The sequence below is a fragment of the Sinocyclocheilus rhinocerous genome, unplaced genomic scaffold (assembly GCF_001515625.1).
Source record: "Sinocyclocheilus rhinocerous isolate Xijiao unplaced genomic scaffold, SAMN03320098_v1.1 scaffold60, whole genome shotgun sequence".
Lineage (NCBI taxonomy): Eukaryota > Metazoa > Chordata > Actinopteri > Cypriniformes > Cyprinidae > Sinocyclocheilus > Sinocyclocheilus rhinocerous.
The window spans coordinates 326,333-345,727 of NW_015656173.1; the positions used below are offsets into that span (position 1 = coordinate 326,333).

General features: G+C 35.8%; 1 protein-coding gene across 1 annotated transcript in view; it reads left to right on the forward strand.

Moving 5' to 3' along the window:
• LOC107719792 (elongator complex protein 4-like) overlaps positions 1-19,395 on the forward strand; it is a 67,255-nt gene that overhangs the window by 14,109 nt on the left and 33,751 nt on the right. Inside the window, 3 exon segments of the mRNA XM_016527306.1 lie at positions 6,262-6,346; positions 12,319-12,507; positions 17,023-17,128. Of these exon segments, the coding sequence (XP_016382792.1) occupies positions 6,262-6,346; positions 12,319-12,507; positions 17,023-17,128 (380 nt within the window).

Consider the following 19,395-nt stretch of genomic DNA (forward strand, 5'->3'; position numbering starts at 1 on the left):
AATAATAATAAATGTTTCTTGAACAGCAAATCAGCATATCAGAATGATTTCTGAGGGATCATGTGACACTGAAGACTGGAGTAATGATGCTGAAAATTCAGCTTTGCATCACAGGAATAAATTGAATTTTAAAATATATTCAAATAGAAAGCAGTTATTTTAAATAGTAAAAATATTTAACAATATTGCTGCTTTTGCTGTATTTTGGATCAAATAAATGCAGCCTTCCTTAAAAACATTGACAATTTTACTGTTCAAAAACTTTTGACTAGTGTATATATAATATTTTAGAAAAAATAAATTAATGTTCACCTTTTACTAGTATTTAGCCTTCATACAAACAAGAAATGTGAAATCACTGTCAAATAAATATAAGAATCAGGCTCGCCTTAATAATATTAACATCTTTAACTTTAAACTATAACGTAGGCTGATTATTCTTATAGATTGAAACAAAAGTGCTTCAGCCAGGATAAAGAATATGAAAAATGCTCAGAGTTGCTGCAGAAAACGGAAACGGAGTGAGCAACAACAAAAACATGTTACTGGAGACGAGCCAGCAGGAGGTGCTTTAGAGCTGCAGTAACAGCGGTTTCCCCGGTAACGGCTGTACACAAAGCAGCGCTCTGCTCATGAACGCTGGCTGCTTTATCAGATGAAAATTCCATCGAAACTTTTCTGAAGACAGTCGGTTCTCCTTCAAAGATACATTCTTATAAAACAAAGCCACATTTTGATTTTGAAACGTGCAGTGCTCATGTTTATTCAAGGAAGTCAACCGCCACAAATAAATCAATGTATGACTGAGAAACACCGGTAATGTATATAGAAATATCGGAAATGTGTTTAAAAATCATATCACCGTTATTGAAAAAAAATATATCACGATATATATTGATATTGAATTATTGTCCAGCCCTACCATATTTTTACAGGGTGTGAATGCTCTTCATGATGTGTGTGTATACAAGCACTCAAAAGAAGCCTGCATACGAGTGCCGAATTGAAATAGTAGAAATACTGTTATCGTTAAAATCACTTTAGTATTGACATGGTACCAAAGTAAAGGTACATGTGGCATCCTTTTTTACACCATTTGTTAAAAAACGTCCATAAAATGTGTTGCACAGATTCGAACATCTGGGTTGTGCTGTTCTGTTGTAACTAAATCTTAACCAATGATTCCTAATTGCATCTACTTCCGGAAGGCCAAATAAAGTGCTTTTGCTTTCGCACTGAAACACAGTGTCTCCCTGACATGCTGCATCAACACTACCGCTGTTCCGAAACCACGCCTTCTTTCTTTGCGTGCACATTTGGGCGGTGTTATGCAAATCTTCCCAGATAGTGATGTAGATATGTGGGGGTGTGTTAGAACGAGCCGTTTTAGGTAGGCGTGGTTGACTCTTAACTTTTATAAAGAATATCTCTTTGGATTTTAGACTTTAGTCTTTGCAACTTTACAGATCTTCTTTATGCACCAAGAGCTTGTAACACTCCAAAGAGAAAGGAAAAATTGAAATCGCATCATATGACCCCTTTAATGATTGAATAGCCTATGGAAAACCAAATGTAGCCTATAGGCTATTGATTGCATTAAAAATAGGCTAACATTGCATAACAAAACATCAATTATACAAAGCTGTCACAGAAGCATGTATAAATACAAACTAAATTTACTATTCCACACCTGTTTCACACATACTCCGTTTGCAGTGCGTGCTTTTTTTTAGCATTTGCTTTTGTTGAGCATTCACTCGATGCGTTCCGAGTGGTACATATATGCAGCATCGCAGCGATCATTCCCGTACCGAGTCTATTTTATTTTTGCTGTGCTGCACACGCTGAATTAAAGTGACAGGGCATTGCTCACGTTAAAAATGTACATGGATTGATACAAAATGTAATAATTGCACCATAAATGCATATAGACTAATTAAAATAGTTTTAGCTATATGGGAAAAGCACCATAAACTTTTAGATAAACTTGGTAACCGATGGCACTCGTGGAGTTCTTTTTATGACCAGCAGGGTTACTTGTAATGTAAATGCAAAAATGGTAAGTATTAATTTAAAATTGTGATAGCCTACTACCTTAACGTAAGAAAACTAGACTGTAGGCTTTGTTTACATGTTTTGCCACTGGTCCTTTTTCACATTTCCGGGTTTCTCAGCAGCGGAAGTCGTCATAGTTGGGTTAACTTGAAGAGCAGTGAATGAGAGAGTATAATATATTTTTTGCATTCCCATTTGCTCAAATAGCAAAAACTCCACGATAGTGTTTTCATGACGTTCAATAAAAGGAAAACAATTGAGAGAGACTGATAACGGCAGTCAGAAGAGAGAACGATGTCAAATTTACCATCCCTCCCATAGACTCTGCATTAGAAACACCCTCGCATTAGCATTAACTTTTTTTTGTAATTTAATGGAAAGGTGATACAATACAAAGAATAGTGTTATAAATATACATACATGTTTTAAAAAATACAAATATGAAAAACTTTAGAGGATTTACGATGCTGATGACCGTTAAACGCATCATCACAGTCTTGTGAAAAGGGTCCCTTGCTTGAGCATCTTAATATATAAACTTAATATATAATCAAGTACAGTAAATCAGTACAGAAGTAAAATGCATTTAATAATATTGCGCCTACATGTGAATGTATGTGTGAAAAGATGATCACTATGTTGAGAGAGAAAAAAATTTTAAATTCGAATTTGAAATCAAAATAATGGTGGTAAACAGCCACGGATCATAGCGCACTGAGCACACTAAATAAAGCACACTGAGCCCGTGCTGCTTCTGCACCGCATAGGTTACGCACCGCACACAGACTGCACTGCAAACGGATCCTCGCTTAATTTCGTTCACTCGTTGCTGATATATAGCACTCAACTGCCATGCACTATATAGGGATTTGAGAATCAGTGAAGACATCAGCGATTTCCGAGTCGACACCGAGAGTCGATTCCAGTGCTGGAGTCGACTCCGCCTCGAGGGCTATTCAGAGTCGAGGAATCGACTCTTTTGGAGTCGACTCCCCATCCCTAATATTACCGTTATTAAAAAATATATATTGCGATATATATTGATATTGAAATGTCCAGCCCTATTTGTAACTCTAATGAGAGCAGTCTCATTACTATGATACGGTCTAAATCCTGACTGGAAATCCTCACAGATACCATTTTTCCTCGAAGAAAGAATATAATTGTGAGGAATACTACCTTTTCTAGTATCTTGGACAGAAAAGGGAGATTCGAGATCGGTCTGTAATTAACTAGTTCTTTGGGGTCAAGTTGTGTTTTTTTTTTTATGAGAGGCTTAAAAACAGCCAGTTTGAAGGTTTTGGGGACATATCCTAAAAGATAAAAATGCATTTGTTGAAGCAGCTATGCCATTTTAGCTTGTTTCTATAAGTCATTGAGTTCTTTTATTGAGTGTCTTGACTAGTGGGAATCGTACCCGAATGCTCGGCATTGCAGTGCTGTACCAGGTGAGCTACCGAGCAAGTTTACTATAAAAGAAACCATATGGAGCTGGTTTTGTGTTGCAGATGTCAAATGTATTCGTTTACAAATCATGCATTGTGTTTTGAGGTCATAACACAGTATTGTGCAGGGAACCGCATGGAAATGTGTTTTTAGTAATCGATAATCTACCCCGTAATCATAATTTGTGAGAAGAGGAATAAAAGTTGTATAGGTACATTTTTTTTTGAGTTTTGGCCTAAATATTTTTTTTTTTTCGTTGAGCCTATTTTGGTGATTTTGCTATAAATAACAAATTGGGGCAGAATCAGATGTAGAAAAAGGCTTCCTATCCCTTTCAAAGAAATCAATTAATCAGCAAGCTTAAGCGACAACCAAATGTCTTGAGATACAAAAAAACCCTCATTGTCTTTCTGCGTTTCACAGCTCATAGAATAAAAAGCCCCATGCCGTTTCTAGACTGTTAAATTTCTCCGTTTCACTACGTGGCGTAATTGGCACAAATTGCTCTCCAGGTGAAAGCGGAGCCTGTTGTTTAAGATGGATGCTACCTCCACGCGCCCCTCTGGTCCCCCTCTCGCTCGCATCACTGTGATCTTAATTAGCTCACCTGTCGGCCATTATCCTCTACGGACGGCACCTTAAGCGACCACGCTCTGTTAGGCTGCTGCGGTCTCTGTCTCGGACACAATGGGGGCGTGTCCTCTTTGATTGCCGCCACCCCTACCTCCCCAGGTCTTAATCAAAAGAGGGAAACACGTGTTTCACCCCCATTAAGGAGCAAATCAGTGAGGTGGCTTCAGAGCGTGAAATTACACTACTGTTCAAATGGGGGTCAATAATAATATATTTTATTTAAGAAATTAATACTTTTGTTCAACAAGGATGCATTAAATTAATCAAACGTGACAGTAAAGACATTTATAATGTTACAAAAGATTTCTATTTCAAATGAATGCTGTTCTTTTAAACTTTCTGTTCATCATGTGACACTGAAGACTGGAGTAATGGCTGCTGAAAATTCAGTTTTTCAGGAAGAAATTACATTTTAAAATATATTAAAACAGTTATTTTAAATTTGCATAATTTTTTAGAATGTTATGGTCTTTACTGTGTTTTTGACCAAATAAATGCAGCTCTGAAAGGCTGTGACACGCCCGGAGGACCAAAAAAAGTTACGGACTGCAGCTTTAAGTAAAGACAAAATGTGCAATGCAGAGCAGGTCAAGTGCTTTGACCTGCCTTGCTATGAGTTGCACATCTTACCCCTGATTTAACATAGAAGCGCTGTGTCACTGGGATCAGAAGTACTGTCCCGTTAACACGGTTTCAGCACACTCAGACTCACCGCAGGCCTCAGGGGGAGCGCCCGGAGCTGACAGAGGTGCCAAAGTGTTTAATTAATTTCATTTCATTTGATTTAATTAGTGATGTATTTCCTTGCGTCTACATGCGTGGCTGAGTTGCCAGGGTTACTGCCGATGTCAACAGGCTTTTGTGATATCAAAGCAAATCCCACTTTATGACGGCAGCATATGCCACAACAATTAGTGGTTTTAATTGAAGTGTACTCCGATATCATCAGCTTTTGACCTGTTATGAATCCATAATCATAATCGTCCACAGTTAAGCACTTTCCTGAAACTGAACCTTTGCATAAGAAAAACAAATAAACTTAAAAAAAAAAAAAATGGGTTGAAGCTATCATTTGTTTGCACATTTGTGTTTCTGTGTCAACTTTGAAACTTACAATTATGACTCATTACAAATTGGTATGATTAATTGCAATTCCATACTTGTTGTTTTAGATTAAACGTCTAATAAAAAAGAGAAATGTAAAATGTGATTACATTTTACACTTACTTTACCCTTTAAAAGATTGGGGTCTGTACAATTTTTTAAAAATATTTTTGAAAGAAGTCACTTATGCTGTCCAAGGCTGCATTAATTTGACAAAAATTACTGTAATATTCTAAAATATGATAATTGTGATTGATTATCATTGAAAATAAAGAGAATAGTAGAAGTATATATAATATACACTACGGTTCAGAGTTTAGGGTTGGTACGATTGTTTAGTGTTTCTGAAAGAAGTCTCTTATGCTTACCAAAGCTGCATTTAGCCTATTTGATCAACCATACAGTAAAACAGTAATATTGTGAAATATTACAATTTAAAATAACCATTTTCTATTGTAATATAATTTCAAATGTAATTTATTCCTGTGATGCAAAGCTGAATTTTCAGCATCATTACTCCAGTCTTCAGTGTCACATGATCCTTCAGAAATCATTCTAATATGCTGAGTTGCTGCTCTAGAAACATTATTATTATCAATGATGAAAATGATTGTGCTGCTTAATATTTTTGTGGAAACGAATACATTTTTCTCAGGATTTTTTGTTGAACTGAAAGTTCAAAATAACAGAATTTATTTTGAAAAGAAAACTTTTGTAACATTGTAAATTCTTTCAAAAATAATACAAAAAAATCTTACTGACCAAACTATTGAATGGTAATGCACAGTGTTTTACATTGGCATGAATGGAATTTATTTAATCAAATAATTATTTTAAAATCACCATCATCAAAGTTGCTTCTATGATGCTAGGTTTTCTGGCTGCTTGGTTGGTGGTTATTTTAACTAGCTTAGTCTCTTTTGCATCTACAATCTCAATTTGCAATCTTTTCAGCCTCTCAGCATATTTGTTTATCCAGCTTTCAAAATAAGTATATTTTGTTCTTCTCTCATGCTCTTTCAGTCCGTTACCATCACCCTATCATGCTCTCCTAAAGTCCATCCAGACGGTCATCCGGAAAGAAGGGTTTGATGGATCCACACCACAGGTTGGTTGTCATTTGTTTGTCATTTGCCTCTTTAAATGATAATGAGCTACTGCTCACCCCACCCCTCTCTTCCATTTTTTGTTTATTCGGTGGCACATTAAAATTAAGACTCTTATGTTCACTTTTACATCCAACTACAAAACACCTGCATTGCTTACAAGACATTGTTGTCGCTACAGCTGCTCGAGCGCGGAAAAAATGGCAGACAGCGTATAACTGTCTGAGGGCGGAGATATGCTAATTCAGGACAGTCCGTCAGCGGTCGTGGGCGGGGCCTGAGCAGTATGATGTCATACTGCTCAGAAAATCAAAACCGCTTGATAATTGAGACTGTTTAGGTTTTTTGGGAATTAAAAAAAAGGGAGTGAATGGATTTTTATCATTGTAGGGTGGGCTGTGTCCACACACTTCTAAGACACATTTATATGCAAACACCACGTAAAAGTGAATTTTGCATCCGATGTCCCCTTTAAAGGAATAGTACCCGGAAAATGAAAATACTGCCATCATGTACTCACTCTCATGTCTTTCAAAATCCATGAAATTTTCTTTCTTTTGTAGAAGAAAAAAAGGTGTTAATCGCACCAAAATGCCTTATTTCCATGAACAGTGACTTAAATTTCAGTCATATGGCTTCAGAAGACATGAAATATATGAGTGTATGAGTCAAAATGACTACTTTTATCATACTTATGGTTATTTTTGTCCTTTTTTAGAGCTTGACAGCCCCTGGTCCCCATCCACTTTCATTGTATGAATAAAGAGCAGTTACTACAGACATTTTCCCAAACATCTTTTGCATTCCACAGAATTAAGTTAGTCATACCAGTTAGGAAGAACATGAGGGTGAATAAATGACACAATTACAATTGTTGGGTGAACTATCCCTTTGAACTGACCAAAAAGGCTATAATGAAATGCACAGTTAACAGACACCCTGTCATTCACACCTCTGGAACAATGAAAGCGTTTTGCCGCAGGCAGTGTTTTTACAAGACCTTTAATTTGTTGTTTCATTGATTGGTCTCGGTTGGCTAATTGTTGCCTGATTTTGTCTGTGCTTTCACTTCCTTTATAGTGTGGCTTTCGTAGCTTGTGATAATTAGGAAATCGAAAAGAGCTTCAAATATAAAGTCTTTATTTTTTTTTTCTTTTCCTTTCCACCTTTATTCCTCTTTTTCTCATCTCATCCTCAGTTGTCAGTTATATCCCATGTTGTGCTCGAATCGCTCTCAGGAGGGAGATGGGTTCCCTTGGGTTTCTCTTCCTTAAAGCTGAGTCCTATTAGTTTTGTGGTAAACAGGCCAAGACAGACACTGGGCAATATGCCCTCTGTCTGTTCATATTCATTAGCTCCTACTGAGAAGCCGGGGAGCTCGGCCCCTCTGGGGGCCCCTCTCAGAAACGGCCCCATGATAGCCTCTGTCTTGACTTCCACATCAGCACTGCATCTGCCGAGCCGCTCTTGGGACCGGGCCGCTTGAGGATACACTCGCTATTTTTAATCAGTTTCCAACTTTATGTGGCTCTAATGTGGCTTCTGTCATGTGCTGAACTCCAGAGATGATCTCCTGACCAAATTTTGTGTCAGCTTATGTAAACAGGCCTATGAGTTTATTAAATTAAGTTTACTTCATTAAATGAAATAAATTTACTTCAGAGTCTTTAAAACCACTTGTATTACTTTATTTTATATTTTAGAGATTTATTTTCTATTTACACATCTTTTAGTTTCACTGTAGGCTTATGTCAGCCCAACAAGAAATTAATTAAAAAAAGAGAAATTGCTTGTTCTTGTGCTAAATTCTACTAATATAGGAAATGGTAATAAAACTAAATAATACATAAAATAGTACTAAACAAAATTGTTAAATGGAGTTCTAGTTCAGTTAAAGACAAGAAAAGTATGTCAGTGTACAGTTTTGTTAGATTTCCAGAAAAAAAAATATTTTTTTTTCTCTCTTTCAGTTTCAATCTAACTGCAAAAATTTGCATCCAAGATGTATATGAATTTGTTTCTTCTTCTGAACATATTTGGAGAAATTTTGAGCATTACATCACTTGCTCACCAATGGAATGGGTGCCGCTGATAAAGCCGGCACCCATTGTCACCTACATTCAGCATTTCAACAAAGTCTCTATATACATCCATGCATCTTAGATGATGCCCCTTTTTTTTTTGCTTGCCATGAGGCCAGTACGTTTTATAGTTACGTGCTTAAGTTTTCTTATTTGAATATTCTATTCTTAGCATAGACCTTTCACTGACATGAAACATATAGTTTGACAACATATAAAATTTAATTAACCTTTAGAATAATTTTGAATAATGGTGTTAAATGAAAATGTCAAAAAACTAAATTTTATTTCAAGTTCAACTGTTTCCAATGTAGTTAAACTGTTTTAAACTATAGTTTAAAGTTTGACCGAATCAAGTTCCCAATCAAATCTTATTCTGTTCTTGTTTGTGCTAGCTCTTTCTTGTTGATCGTTGCACTTTAGTGTTTTTCCTTTAATCCGTGGCACTGATGGACACCTCAGGCTCCTCACCCTGGAAGTCCTCGATCCACTGTCAGTCAACCGACAGATTAAGTGCTTACATCATCAAACAGTGCCGTTCTGTTGGCAGAGGTCGCGGAATGTGATGAGGTTGAGAGAACATGGGCACAAAGGCAAGAATGCTCAGAATGAGAGCAAACAGGGCAACAGTGAGACTGACTAAAACGTTTGTCAGAATGGTGACTCAATTCTAGCTATGACTGCAATGCCCTATAAAGTTTGAATAAAATGCCGTAACCTTTTTTTGGTCATGGTAGGTTTGGTAAAATCAGTAATGAACCTATTTTTTTATTTTATTTTATTTTATTTTATTTTATGTTTTTGTTTTTGTTTTCATTATTTTAGTTTTTTTTATGTTCATGTTACCATCAGAAATGGTTATAAGCATATCATCTTTCTCATGCACACAGCGGGGAAAGAGTGTGAGGAGTAAAAAGCTGGAGTGTGGCCGAAGGGAAGGAGGAAGCCAGTGAGTTAGGAACACCCTCTTTGTGGAAACGTCAAGCTCAACTCCCAAGAAACACTTTGGAAACACAGTCAAACAATGAGGTTTATTTAACTTAAGATGCTTGTGATTGCTGGACGGTGTAGAGGATGTTAACTTTACTGTTTATTGTCAGTGGACGAAGGCTGATGTGAGGAGGACGACCAGGGCGGTAGACAATTCAACACCATGGCTATTTTCAGCTGGTTTAAGATATCTAGCTTCCTTTTCTCTATTTCAAAGATGTGAGCAGGTTAATTGGTTATTCACAATATAAAGATTGAACCGTATGTACAATAATAAGAAACAATAAGAAGAAGAAAATGGGAAATTCTTGCATTAGGGGAACCTTTCTGTCCCCTGAGACTATTTTAAAATGTTTTAAAACATTATAAGAACTTTAAACATTTTGTGCATTTAATTACTTTTTTTTGTAATCATTTTTGAGAGTGTTAAAAGGTTGTTGGAATAACTTTCTATCTTTCCCTTTGTTTATTTGTGTGTGTGTGTGTGTGTGTACATTTTAATCTAAAATGATTTATTTACATTTATTTTAATGGATTTATTAAAATTTAGTTTTTTTTTATTACATTTTCAATTTTTAAAAAATGATCAGTTTTTTTTGTTTGTTTGTTTGTTTGTTTTTTGATATGCTTGAAGTTAATTTGACTGCTACACTAGCTAACTTGTTGTGTTTGTAAGTCTGCAGCTTGTCCAAAAAGTGTATTTTTACTGAAAGGGAAAGGCTTCCTAAAGACTATAGGAACCTAGGTCTGAACTGAAAGTGCTGGTAAAATGAAGATCTAATTTTTTTTTCACATCTTCATAAATATGCAAATATGAAGTTGCCCTGCATTTTTGAGACATCTGAAACTTGTATTGGTGTCACACCGTGCCAGTTATCTAGTTGTTCTGGTCTGAGGTGTCCTCTCGATCTTTATTAAGCAGGTTCAGAATCAGCTCTTTGGTCTTTGATGGTTTGTGAATAAGGTTCAATTCTCTGTCAGACTTTGTACACTGTAGAGGGCACATCTCTCACCCATGGCCCCTTAGCTTGGCTGATGTTGGCGAATAACGTGCCAAGAATTTCCTGGCAGTTGTTGGAAGCAGACATTTTGGCTCTTATGTTGACAGCCACATTGTGGTCATGTCAGGCAACTGTCCTGATTGGAAGATGTCGTCCAATCACTTTTGACCATCGTGTTCCGTTTGACCGTGCTGTTGAGTGGTCTTGGCTGGGCCGTTTGTTTCATTGATTCAAGTTGTTTGATAGGTACATGACCCTCACTCCAACAGACAAAAGGCTTTTCACTACAGACAGGATTCCACTACTGACTTAGTTACACAAGTCATTGCACACTTATGTATGACATACTATTTGGGCACTGTTTTGTTTGCTTTTCACCATTCTCCCTCTCTCATTATGGAGAGCGTATAAATGTGAAATTGTACAATGGCTAATCATGTCCTGTTGAGAGTCTCTAATTGATTGATTAAGTAAATTGCTTGATTAAGTGTTGTTTGTGATTTAAGTGTACTTTCATTAATACAACAAGCACAGACAAACAGTTAAAGAAATAGTTCACCTAAAAATTAAAATTAGCTGAAAATGTACTCGCCCTCAGGGCATCCAAGATATAGATGAGTTTGTTTCTTCATCTGAAGAAACATCACCAATGTATCCTCTGCAGTGAATGGGTGCCGTCAGAATGAGAGTCCAAACAGCTGATAAAAACATCACAATAATCCACAAGTAATCCACACCACTCCAGTCCATCAGTTAATGTCTTGTGGAGTGAAAAGCTGTGTTTGTGTTAGAAACACCTCCATAATGAAAGTTTTTAACTTCAAACCGTTGCTTCAGGATAAAATACCAGTCCTCTATACATAATATTGCTTTCTTCAGTGAAAAAGTTGTCTTGTCTGAATCAGGAGAGAAATATGCACAGATCAAGCACTGTTTACAAGCAAAAACAGTCCAAAACAAATTTGTCAGTGGATTTTGATGTGAGAGGACAACAGGAGATAGACTTTTTCATTGTGATTGGTTGTCTTTCTTGCATTTATATGAAATTTATTCCACCATTAATCTATCCATAGCTGTCTTTGCAGTGCAAAAGTATCACAAAATGTATGTTATGTGTTGGTTTTAATGCACAGCAGACAGAAAAGACAATGAATGCCCAGTATCACGACAACAATAAAGATTAATGTGGTTCTGATGCAACATTTTATACAGAATCAAATCCTAAATCTTAAACTTGCCTAAAACGTTAACACTGTTTTTTGCTGCATTGCAAGCACTACTGTTTCGTGTAAATTTACTTCTAAATCATACAATATTTCACTTGTTTTAGATGCAGAATTACTTGTTATAGAGTTATAAACACTGTAGGGAAAAATGTAAGTATCATTTGATGTATTATTGTAAATAAGTGTCATGCAACACTACAGGTTTCTCCTTGTTTCTCTTGTAAATTAAGGTGCACTTATTAAAATACTGTTAAGATATTCATTCATGCATTTTTGAACACAAAGTTTGCCAAGGCAAGGCAAGTTTATTTATATAGCACATTTCATACACAATGGTAATTCAAAGTGCTTTACGTAAAAGAAAAGAAAATAATAATAAAAAAATAATCACAACAATAAAACAAGGAATTTAAAAACTTTGAAAATGATTTTAAAATGGATTTAAGAAGTTTAAAATGAATTTAAAACAGTTAAGAATAGAAAATGATTATACATAAAATATAATGCCATGGTTTACCCTACAGTGCTTTAATGAAATATTCATTGCACAAGCCAGATGTGGATTTGATCACATGTATTGTACATATCCAGATTGTCTCGAAAAGAATGCATTGTTGTTTGAAATTCTCATTTTTTTGTGATTGTCTCTTTTATTTTATTTTTTGCACTTTTGTAGTCTAAGGTTCGGAATGTCCTGCGGCTGGGTATCCATTCTCTGGGATCAGTGCTGTGGGGGGATGATGTGTGCTGTAAGGATAACCCCGCCCACTGCCACGCCCTCACAACCTTTCTCTACATCCTCCGAGGCCTGTTACGCACATCACTCTCAGTCGCCATGGTGACCGTACCATCCCACCTCATACAGGTATTATTAATCGGATAGTTTCTCAGTGTGTTCATATAAATCCTTTGTTCAGGTTTATTTTCGAGACTGATGGTTGAAAGTCACCCTTGAATGCTGATATAAATTTTTTGAATTTTGTGTTATTACATTTTACAACTACACTACTGTTTTTTTTTTTTTTTAAGAAATTAATTTTATTCAGCAAGGATGCATTAAATTGATCAAATCTATCTATCTATCTATCTATCTATCTATCTATCTAACCACTGAACTGTGATTGGTTGTCTTTCTTGCATTTATTTGGATACATATTTTTCTTCAGCTACTGTATTGCAGTGCATCCCCTCCCCATTTTTTATCTGTGGTGTTTGCTAGGGCTATTACTCATACTGAGGTTTAGGGATGTTAAAATCTTAACCCTAAGTATTAAACTAGGGATGCAAATGATACTTTAAATCATGCTGCTTTTTAAGGACAGATGAGCTCTATCTTTTCTAAGCAATAAGATTCTCACTTTTTGATGGTCAAACCTGCAAAATTCCATAGACTTATACTGAAGGAAGAGCACAATATTGAGGCACAAGGATATTATAGAGACTTAGGGTTGTTCTAGCAACACCTTGGTAACCACTCACAACCGTATTTTGGCGACGGGTCTTGCACAGGCACTCTTCAAAAAAGGTATCTGTTGTAGTTTTGTTTTTTGCTATCATGCAAGATAGACTTTTCCACCATCGACTTCCAGAACTAATCCCACAGAACAGCCTTTTTAGGTTTTTTTTTAACTGGACTGTCAGTCACATGGACCAGCATTGAGGTCACCATAAGTTTGTCGACCCTGGCACACCATCATCGCCCCATGAGCCGGAGTCAAAGAGTCGACCCCCCTCCATTGTGTGAATGAGGTTCCGCTTGGCTGGGGTTCAGTGGGCCTGTGTGTGTATCTGTTTGAGTACATGTATGTTTGGCCTTCAGAGGAGCGTCTTCATTGGCGCGTGAACCCACATTCTTTGTCTGAGGCCCTCAACTTTGCATTCAGCCAGCCAATGGTCAGTCTCGAGTCTTTCTGGGCGCTTCTGTCTTTCAGCGTCTCTCGGTTCCTGAGAGGCCCTTTTCTTTGTGCCACCATTAGCCAACGAGAGTCAGGCCACAGCCGCTGTGCTCTAAGAGCGCTTCAAAAGACAAGATCTCGCTGTTCTTTGTCCGTTTGGAGACAAAGTGCTAAAACCCCTCTCAGGGAGGCTGGGGGGCACACAGTGGTTTTCTGCGGTGGAGGTGATGGAGTAAACGCTGTGATTGGTTTGAATGTGGTTTTGTGGAACAGATGTGATGTAAACTAATATAGACCTTTCAGTAAATACAGAATGTTTTAAGGTGAAGATTTTTGCTTTAACTACTAAACTTGGGGTCAACTCTTGTGCTGTTGTGTTAAACCTCCATTATTTGCATTAGAACCTCATCTGAAGTCCATAGGATGTGACTTGAAATGAAAAGTCCTGTTATGTTTTTTTTTTTTTAAATCTCAACAGGAACGGGCCGGGCATTGAAAGCCTCCTCTGATGAGACTAAAGCCACAGTCCATCTGAATCTTTAATCAATCTCTGCTCAAATATCCATAGTCCACTAGAACACACACCTACAGTTACAGCCGCTGTTGGGTCAGGACCCTGGAGACCCGGTCTATCAGTCTGAAGAATGACCGCTTCGGAGACCTGAAGGAAGTTAAAGAAAGAGCTGAACAACTATCGTGGCTAAAGTTAGCCTTTCGATGTGACTTGTAGAGCAGGTCAATTAGTAGGCCTATAAATCTGTGTCCAAATTGGCAGAAAGCAAAGACTCATTGTTCATAATGTTTACACATTCACTGTGTATTCTTTATTGAATATTTTATTTCCTAATTCTCAAAGATCATACTTTGAGCCACCAACAAGACTGAAGTATGGACACACCTTTTGCCATATTAAAATCTATTAATTAGATTAATCTATTAATAAAGATTTTCCCATAAAATGTAATTGGTCTATATTTGTGTATCATTAAACATAAGCAAAATATATTCCTAGATTTTTTTTTTGCTTTGCACCTGTAATATTTACATTTAAATGACCTTAAATTTATATTATTTATACGTTTTTCTTTACATATGCTACTTTTTAAAATATTATTTTCAGAACATAGCTAAATCAAAGATTGATTCTCATTTTTTTATATCACAGAAGTATTGTTCCTTATATCCTTATATCCATCTCTGTGTTGTATTTTTAATTAGTTAATTAATTTATTTATTTATTTATTACAATGGCCAAAATCATGCGTCAAGAAAACTAACCAATTCAACTACACACAGTGTTTCCTAGTATCTTTTTTAAATTATAAATAACACAAGCAGTAGATTTAAAACTGTATCTTCCACTAACTTTCTTTAAGCTGTCTGCTTTATTAAACACCATCCTTGACTTGAGCCTTCAGTATGTTGGCTCAACTGTTGTAGTTGCATTTTTTGTTGTTTTGTTTACTTGCATTGGTGTGATGTTGTGTCACTAACGCAGTTGCTTGGGTTCAATTTTCTATGCTAGATTTGGGAAAAAGGTCACGGCTGTGTACACGAACACGCATGCTCTCAAAGTCCACTGTAGATGAGAGGAAGGGATGAAAAGAGAAAGAAAGAAAAAAAGAAAGGACACGGATGCATGAAAACTGCATTAGGCCTCGTCAGCTGCTACAGAGAGGGAGCGTATGAAATATTCACGAGTGGTGTAGAGATAAATTTTTCACATCGGGCTTATCTTTCTGTCTTTCTCTGGAGTGTTCCCTCCTTTCTGAAGGCACTTTGTATTTGTCTGTGGCCAGGAGGCGGCGCTCTCAACAGATTTTTATGTGTTTGTGCATGTTTGCTCTTTAATAATTTAAACTGACTTATTTTCTCATCTGTATTGGCCTGAGTGTCTTTGCAATTGTTGATTTGTGTTTGTTCAGTTTTACCCATGAGCTTCATATCGGCAAGGTCAAGGTCAGAGGTTTTCATGACTTCTTTTCCAAGCCCATTATGTGTTTATTAAATATTTTGGCCCGTTCTATCATACTTTGATCTGTTTACCATGTTTTTACCACATTTTAATCTGTTTATCAGAATTAAACCAAATGTTTCCCATAGTGCTGGGCGGTATGACCAAAAATTTATATCACGGTATTTTTCAAAATTATACCGGTTTCACGGTACATGACGGTATTTTTTTTTTCATGCATGACCGGGTGTTAACCATATTTTCTACTGATTGAGAGGAAATACTGCAGTATATTGACTTAGAATGCCCTATTTTACTATCATGAGAACTTTCACGTTTAGTAACACATACAGCTGTTCCCTCACCACAGTGCAACAGTGAAAAGGGACCCCTTTCAAACAGTGTCGCGTTCCGAACGTTGTTTATGTGACATACACCGGTATTGTGGTATTTTAAAAATTCATATCATAACAAAAATAAACACCGGTATTCGGTATGAACCGGTATACCGCCCAGCACTAGTTTCCCATTAAAATCATCACCAAAAATGCATTACGAGCCAGTCCAAAACAGGCCATTTCAAAGAATGAAATGTAAGCTTGTATAGTTCATATGTGACACAAAACCTTGATGAGCTGAAAGACATGTTTGAAATGCTTTAGATTTCTTTAGATTTTTAAACCATTTAACAGCAGATATTTTTGGAATGAAAGCATTAATAGGCGAGACGTCTTTTCTCTGACTTGGATGTGGATGGGATCTCTGGATCTTTCTCTGAGTTGATGTGGCTTTATGCTTACATTCGTCCAGATTTGTGCCGTATGGTGACACTGCATGAGTCGTGCGATCAGAGAAAGAGAGACGGACAGATTTGGAGAGCATGTGTTTGAGCAGCAAACGTATGTTCTGCTCTGAGCCGATGGATTTAATGTTACACGACGCAACCAAAGGCAGCAGTTTACAGAGGTGCCATTATGTAGTACAGCTAATATCCTTATTAAAGACAATCTAATAATACCAGTTTGGATGCTATGATTGATGCAAGTGCTTATCCAAAATGTTAAAACATAATTTTGTTGCATTGAACATTGTTGATTGCTAGGTGGTTGATTACTTGCCCAAGTCATAAGAGCCTACCCTTTTTTTGACACCAAACTTTTTAATTACACCTCAAATGGACATCAATGATCTCTAAAATGCAAACAATCCTGTGCTAATGCTAAAGACTTCAGTCATCTTAGAGAGTGGTATTGATAAAATGGATACTGGAAAAATGGAAATTGCTGATATCTTGGGTAGTTTTGTAAGCTGAGGCTTAATTTTTTTAATTTTTAATTTTTTCGGAGAAAATTATGACCTAATTCAGTTCTCACAGGAAAAGGAATATAACCCGTGCTCGTTAGGAGGGGTTTAATTAGCAAGAGATGCTCTCAGCATTGCTCTAGATGTTCCTACATGTGCTTGTACCCAGCACTTCTCATGTATTTCCTGTCTCTCTCGTCCTCTCTCTCTTCCCGTCTCACTCTCTCAGAACAGAGCCGTAATGGGCCGAATAATCAGACTGAGTGACACAGCCATTGCTCTGGAATCATTCAAAGGCTCAGAGGAGACCAACCCGCTTTACAAAGACTATCATGGTGAGAAGAAACATACATATAAGAGTTCGAATGCACTGACAAAAAAATAAAAAAACTTAAATCCTAAATATTAAACTTTTCCTTCTAACTTGCTCTGCAACACTTGATATCTAATTTATGCAATCAGATTTTTTTTTTTTTTTTTTTTATTATTATTTTTGCATGGCGGACAATACAGCTGATTAAAAAATTGAAATAAATATATTAAAAAGTAAACAACAAATAAATCATTAGTAAATACTAAATAGATATATCAAAAAAAACTAATATAAATGCCAAAAACACACAACAAAATAACAAACTAACTAAAATTAAAGTGAAAAAAAATTACATTCAAAATCTGAACAAAAACTATAACAATATATCAATCATACTAAAGTTCCAGTGTTGTTTATTTTTAGCAAAAACTAACTTCGTTATTTGAAATAAGGCTGTAATACATATATATATATATATATATATATATGTGTGTATGTATATGTGTATATGTGTATATGTATGTATGTATGTATACACACACACACACACACACTATATATTTATATTAATATGTAAACGAATATAAATAATATATGAAAAACTTAAATGTAAAAAAATAGAAATGTTCCCGTCGCCCCATCACAAGCACCCAGCACAGCCCTCAGGGGCCACAGAGTTGCAGAATCAATATTTTCATACTGGCTAAAACCTCTCTGTGGCCAGCCTGCAGATGAGGAAGATCTTTTGGGCTCACGCTCTTTCCGTTCTGTCCTTTTTCCTCTCATTCTGCCTCTTTATATTCTCCCTTGTTTTCATCTCTTCATGTTGCATGCTTTATGTTTTCATCTCTTTTGTGTCCGTCTTTCTGTAAAGGTCAGTTTGTTTACAGTTCTCTCTCCTTGTTTCTGCCCCCTGCCCTGTTTCTTTCTTGCACTCATTTGCTCTGTGTGTATGTAATGGCCAAAGGGGGTGTGGTTTACAAACACTAATGACCTCAGATTATTTGATTTATTTATTTTATCAATCATTTCTATAAGATGCTTCTCAGATGTTTATTAACAAATTAGATACTAATGATTTCAATTTCATGTTAGTTTATTAATTAATTTATTTGTTTTATAATATTTTATTGTGATGTTATTATTTTATTATTTAATTTAATTAATTTATAATTTATGCATTTAGCAGACACTTTTATCCAAAGCGACTTACAGTGCATTCAGGCTATAAATTTTTTACCAGTATGTGTGTTCCCTGGGAATTGATCCCACGACCTTTTGCGCTGCTAACGCAATGCTCTACCACTGAGCCACAGGAACGCTTTATTTATTTAACACATTATTTATTATTTTATTTTATAATGTTATTTATTAGTCATTCATGTATTTAAAATGCTGTTTGTTTGTCATGTTATATTGTGATGTTTTATAATGTTATTTATGTTAATGTAATTTCTTTATTAAGATGCTTATCAGAGGTTTATGAATAAATTAGATGATTTCAGTTTCATAAGTTTTTTTTTTTTCATTTATGTGTGTATTTTTATGTATTTATTTATTAATGTATGTATTTTACATTTCAGGTCGCAGTTACATTTGTCAAATTATTATTTATTTTGTTTCATTATTTAAAATATTACTAAAAACTGCTAGGTCAGTCACTTTTGTCAAAGTGTCATTAATTTAGTTTTAGTTTATTACTTACTGTTCTTTGACAAAATAATACTTTTTTTGTGTATTTATTCAGCAGTACATTTGCTAAAACATTACTTGCTGGATGTAAGAACAACATTCAGCAGTTTTTCCCAAAAATTTATGAACAAATGAATAATTTCAATTCCATGAATTAGTTCTTTTTAAGAAGTTTGAGATGTTAGTAAGATATTTTTAAACAAAGATGCTACTGATTTCATTTACATGTGAATTAGCTTGTTTTAGGATTTATCAGATGTTTGCAAACAAATAAGATGTTAATGATATTAATGCTATCTTAGTTGTATGTGAATTACCTGTTTTTAAGATGTTTGTAAACTGATAAGATGCTTAAAGGGGTCATAGGATGCTACATGCACTTTTACAAGTTGTTTGAACTGAAATGTGTGTTGGCAGTGTGTGTACACAACCACCCTAAAAAAAAAACACCCTTAAATTTTTTAATCTGCTCAGATCTTTACCCCTTTCTCAAATCAAGCTGATCTCCGATGCCTGTCTGTGTGACGTCATACAGACAGGCCCCTCCCACGATTGATTGATAGTGGCGTTTCAGCACAGACTGGACTGGTGTCTTAC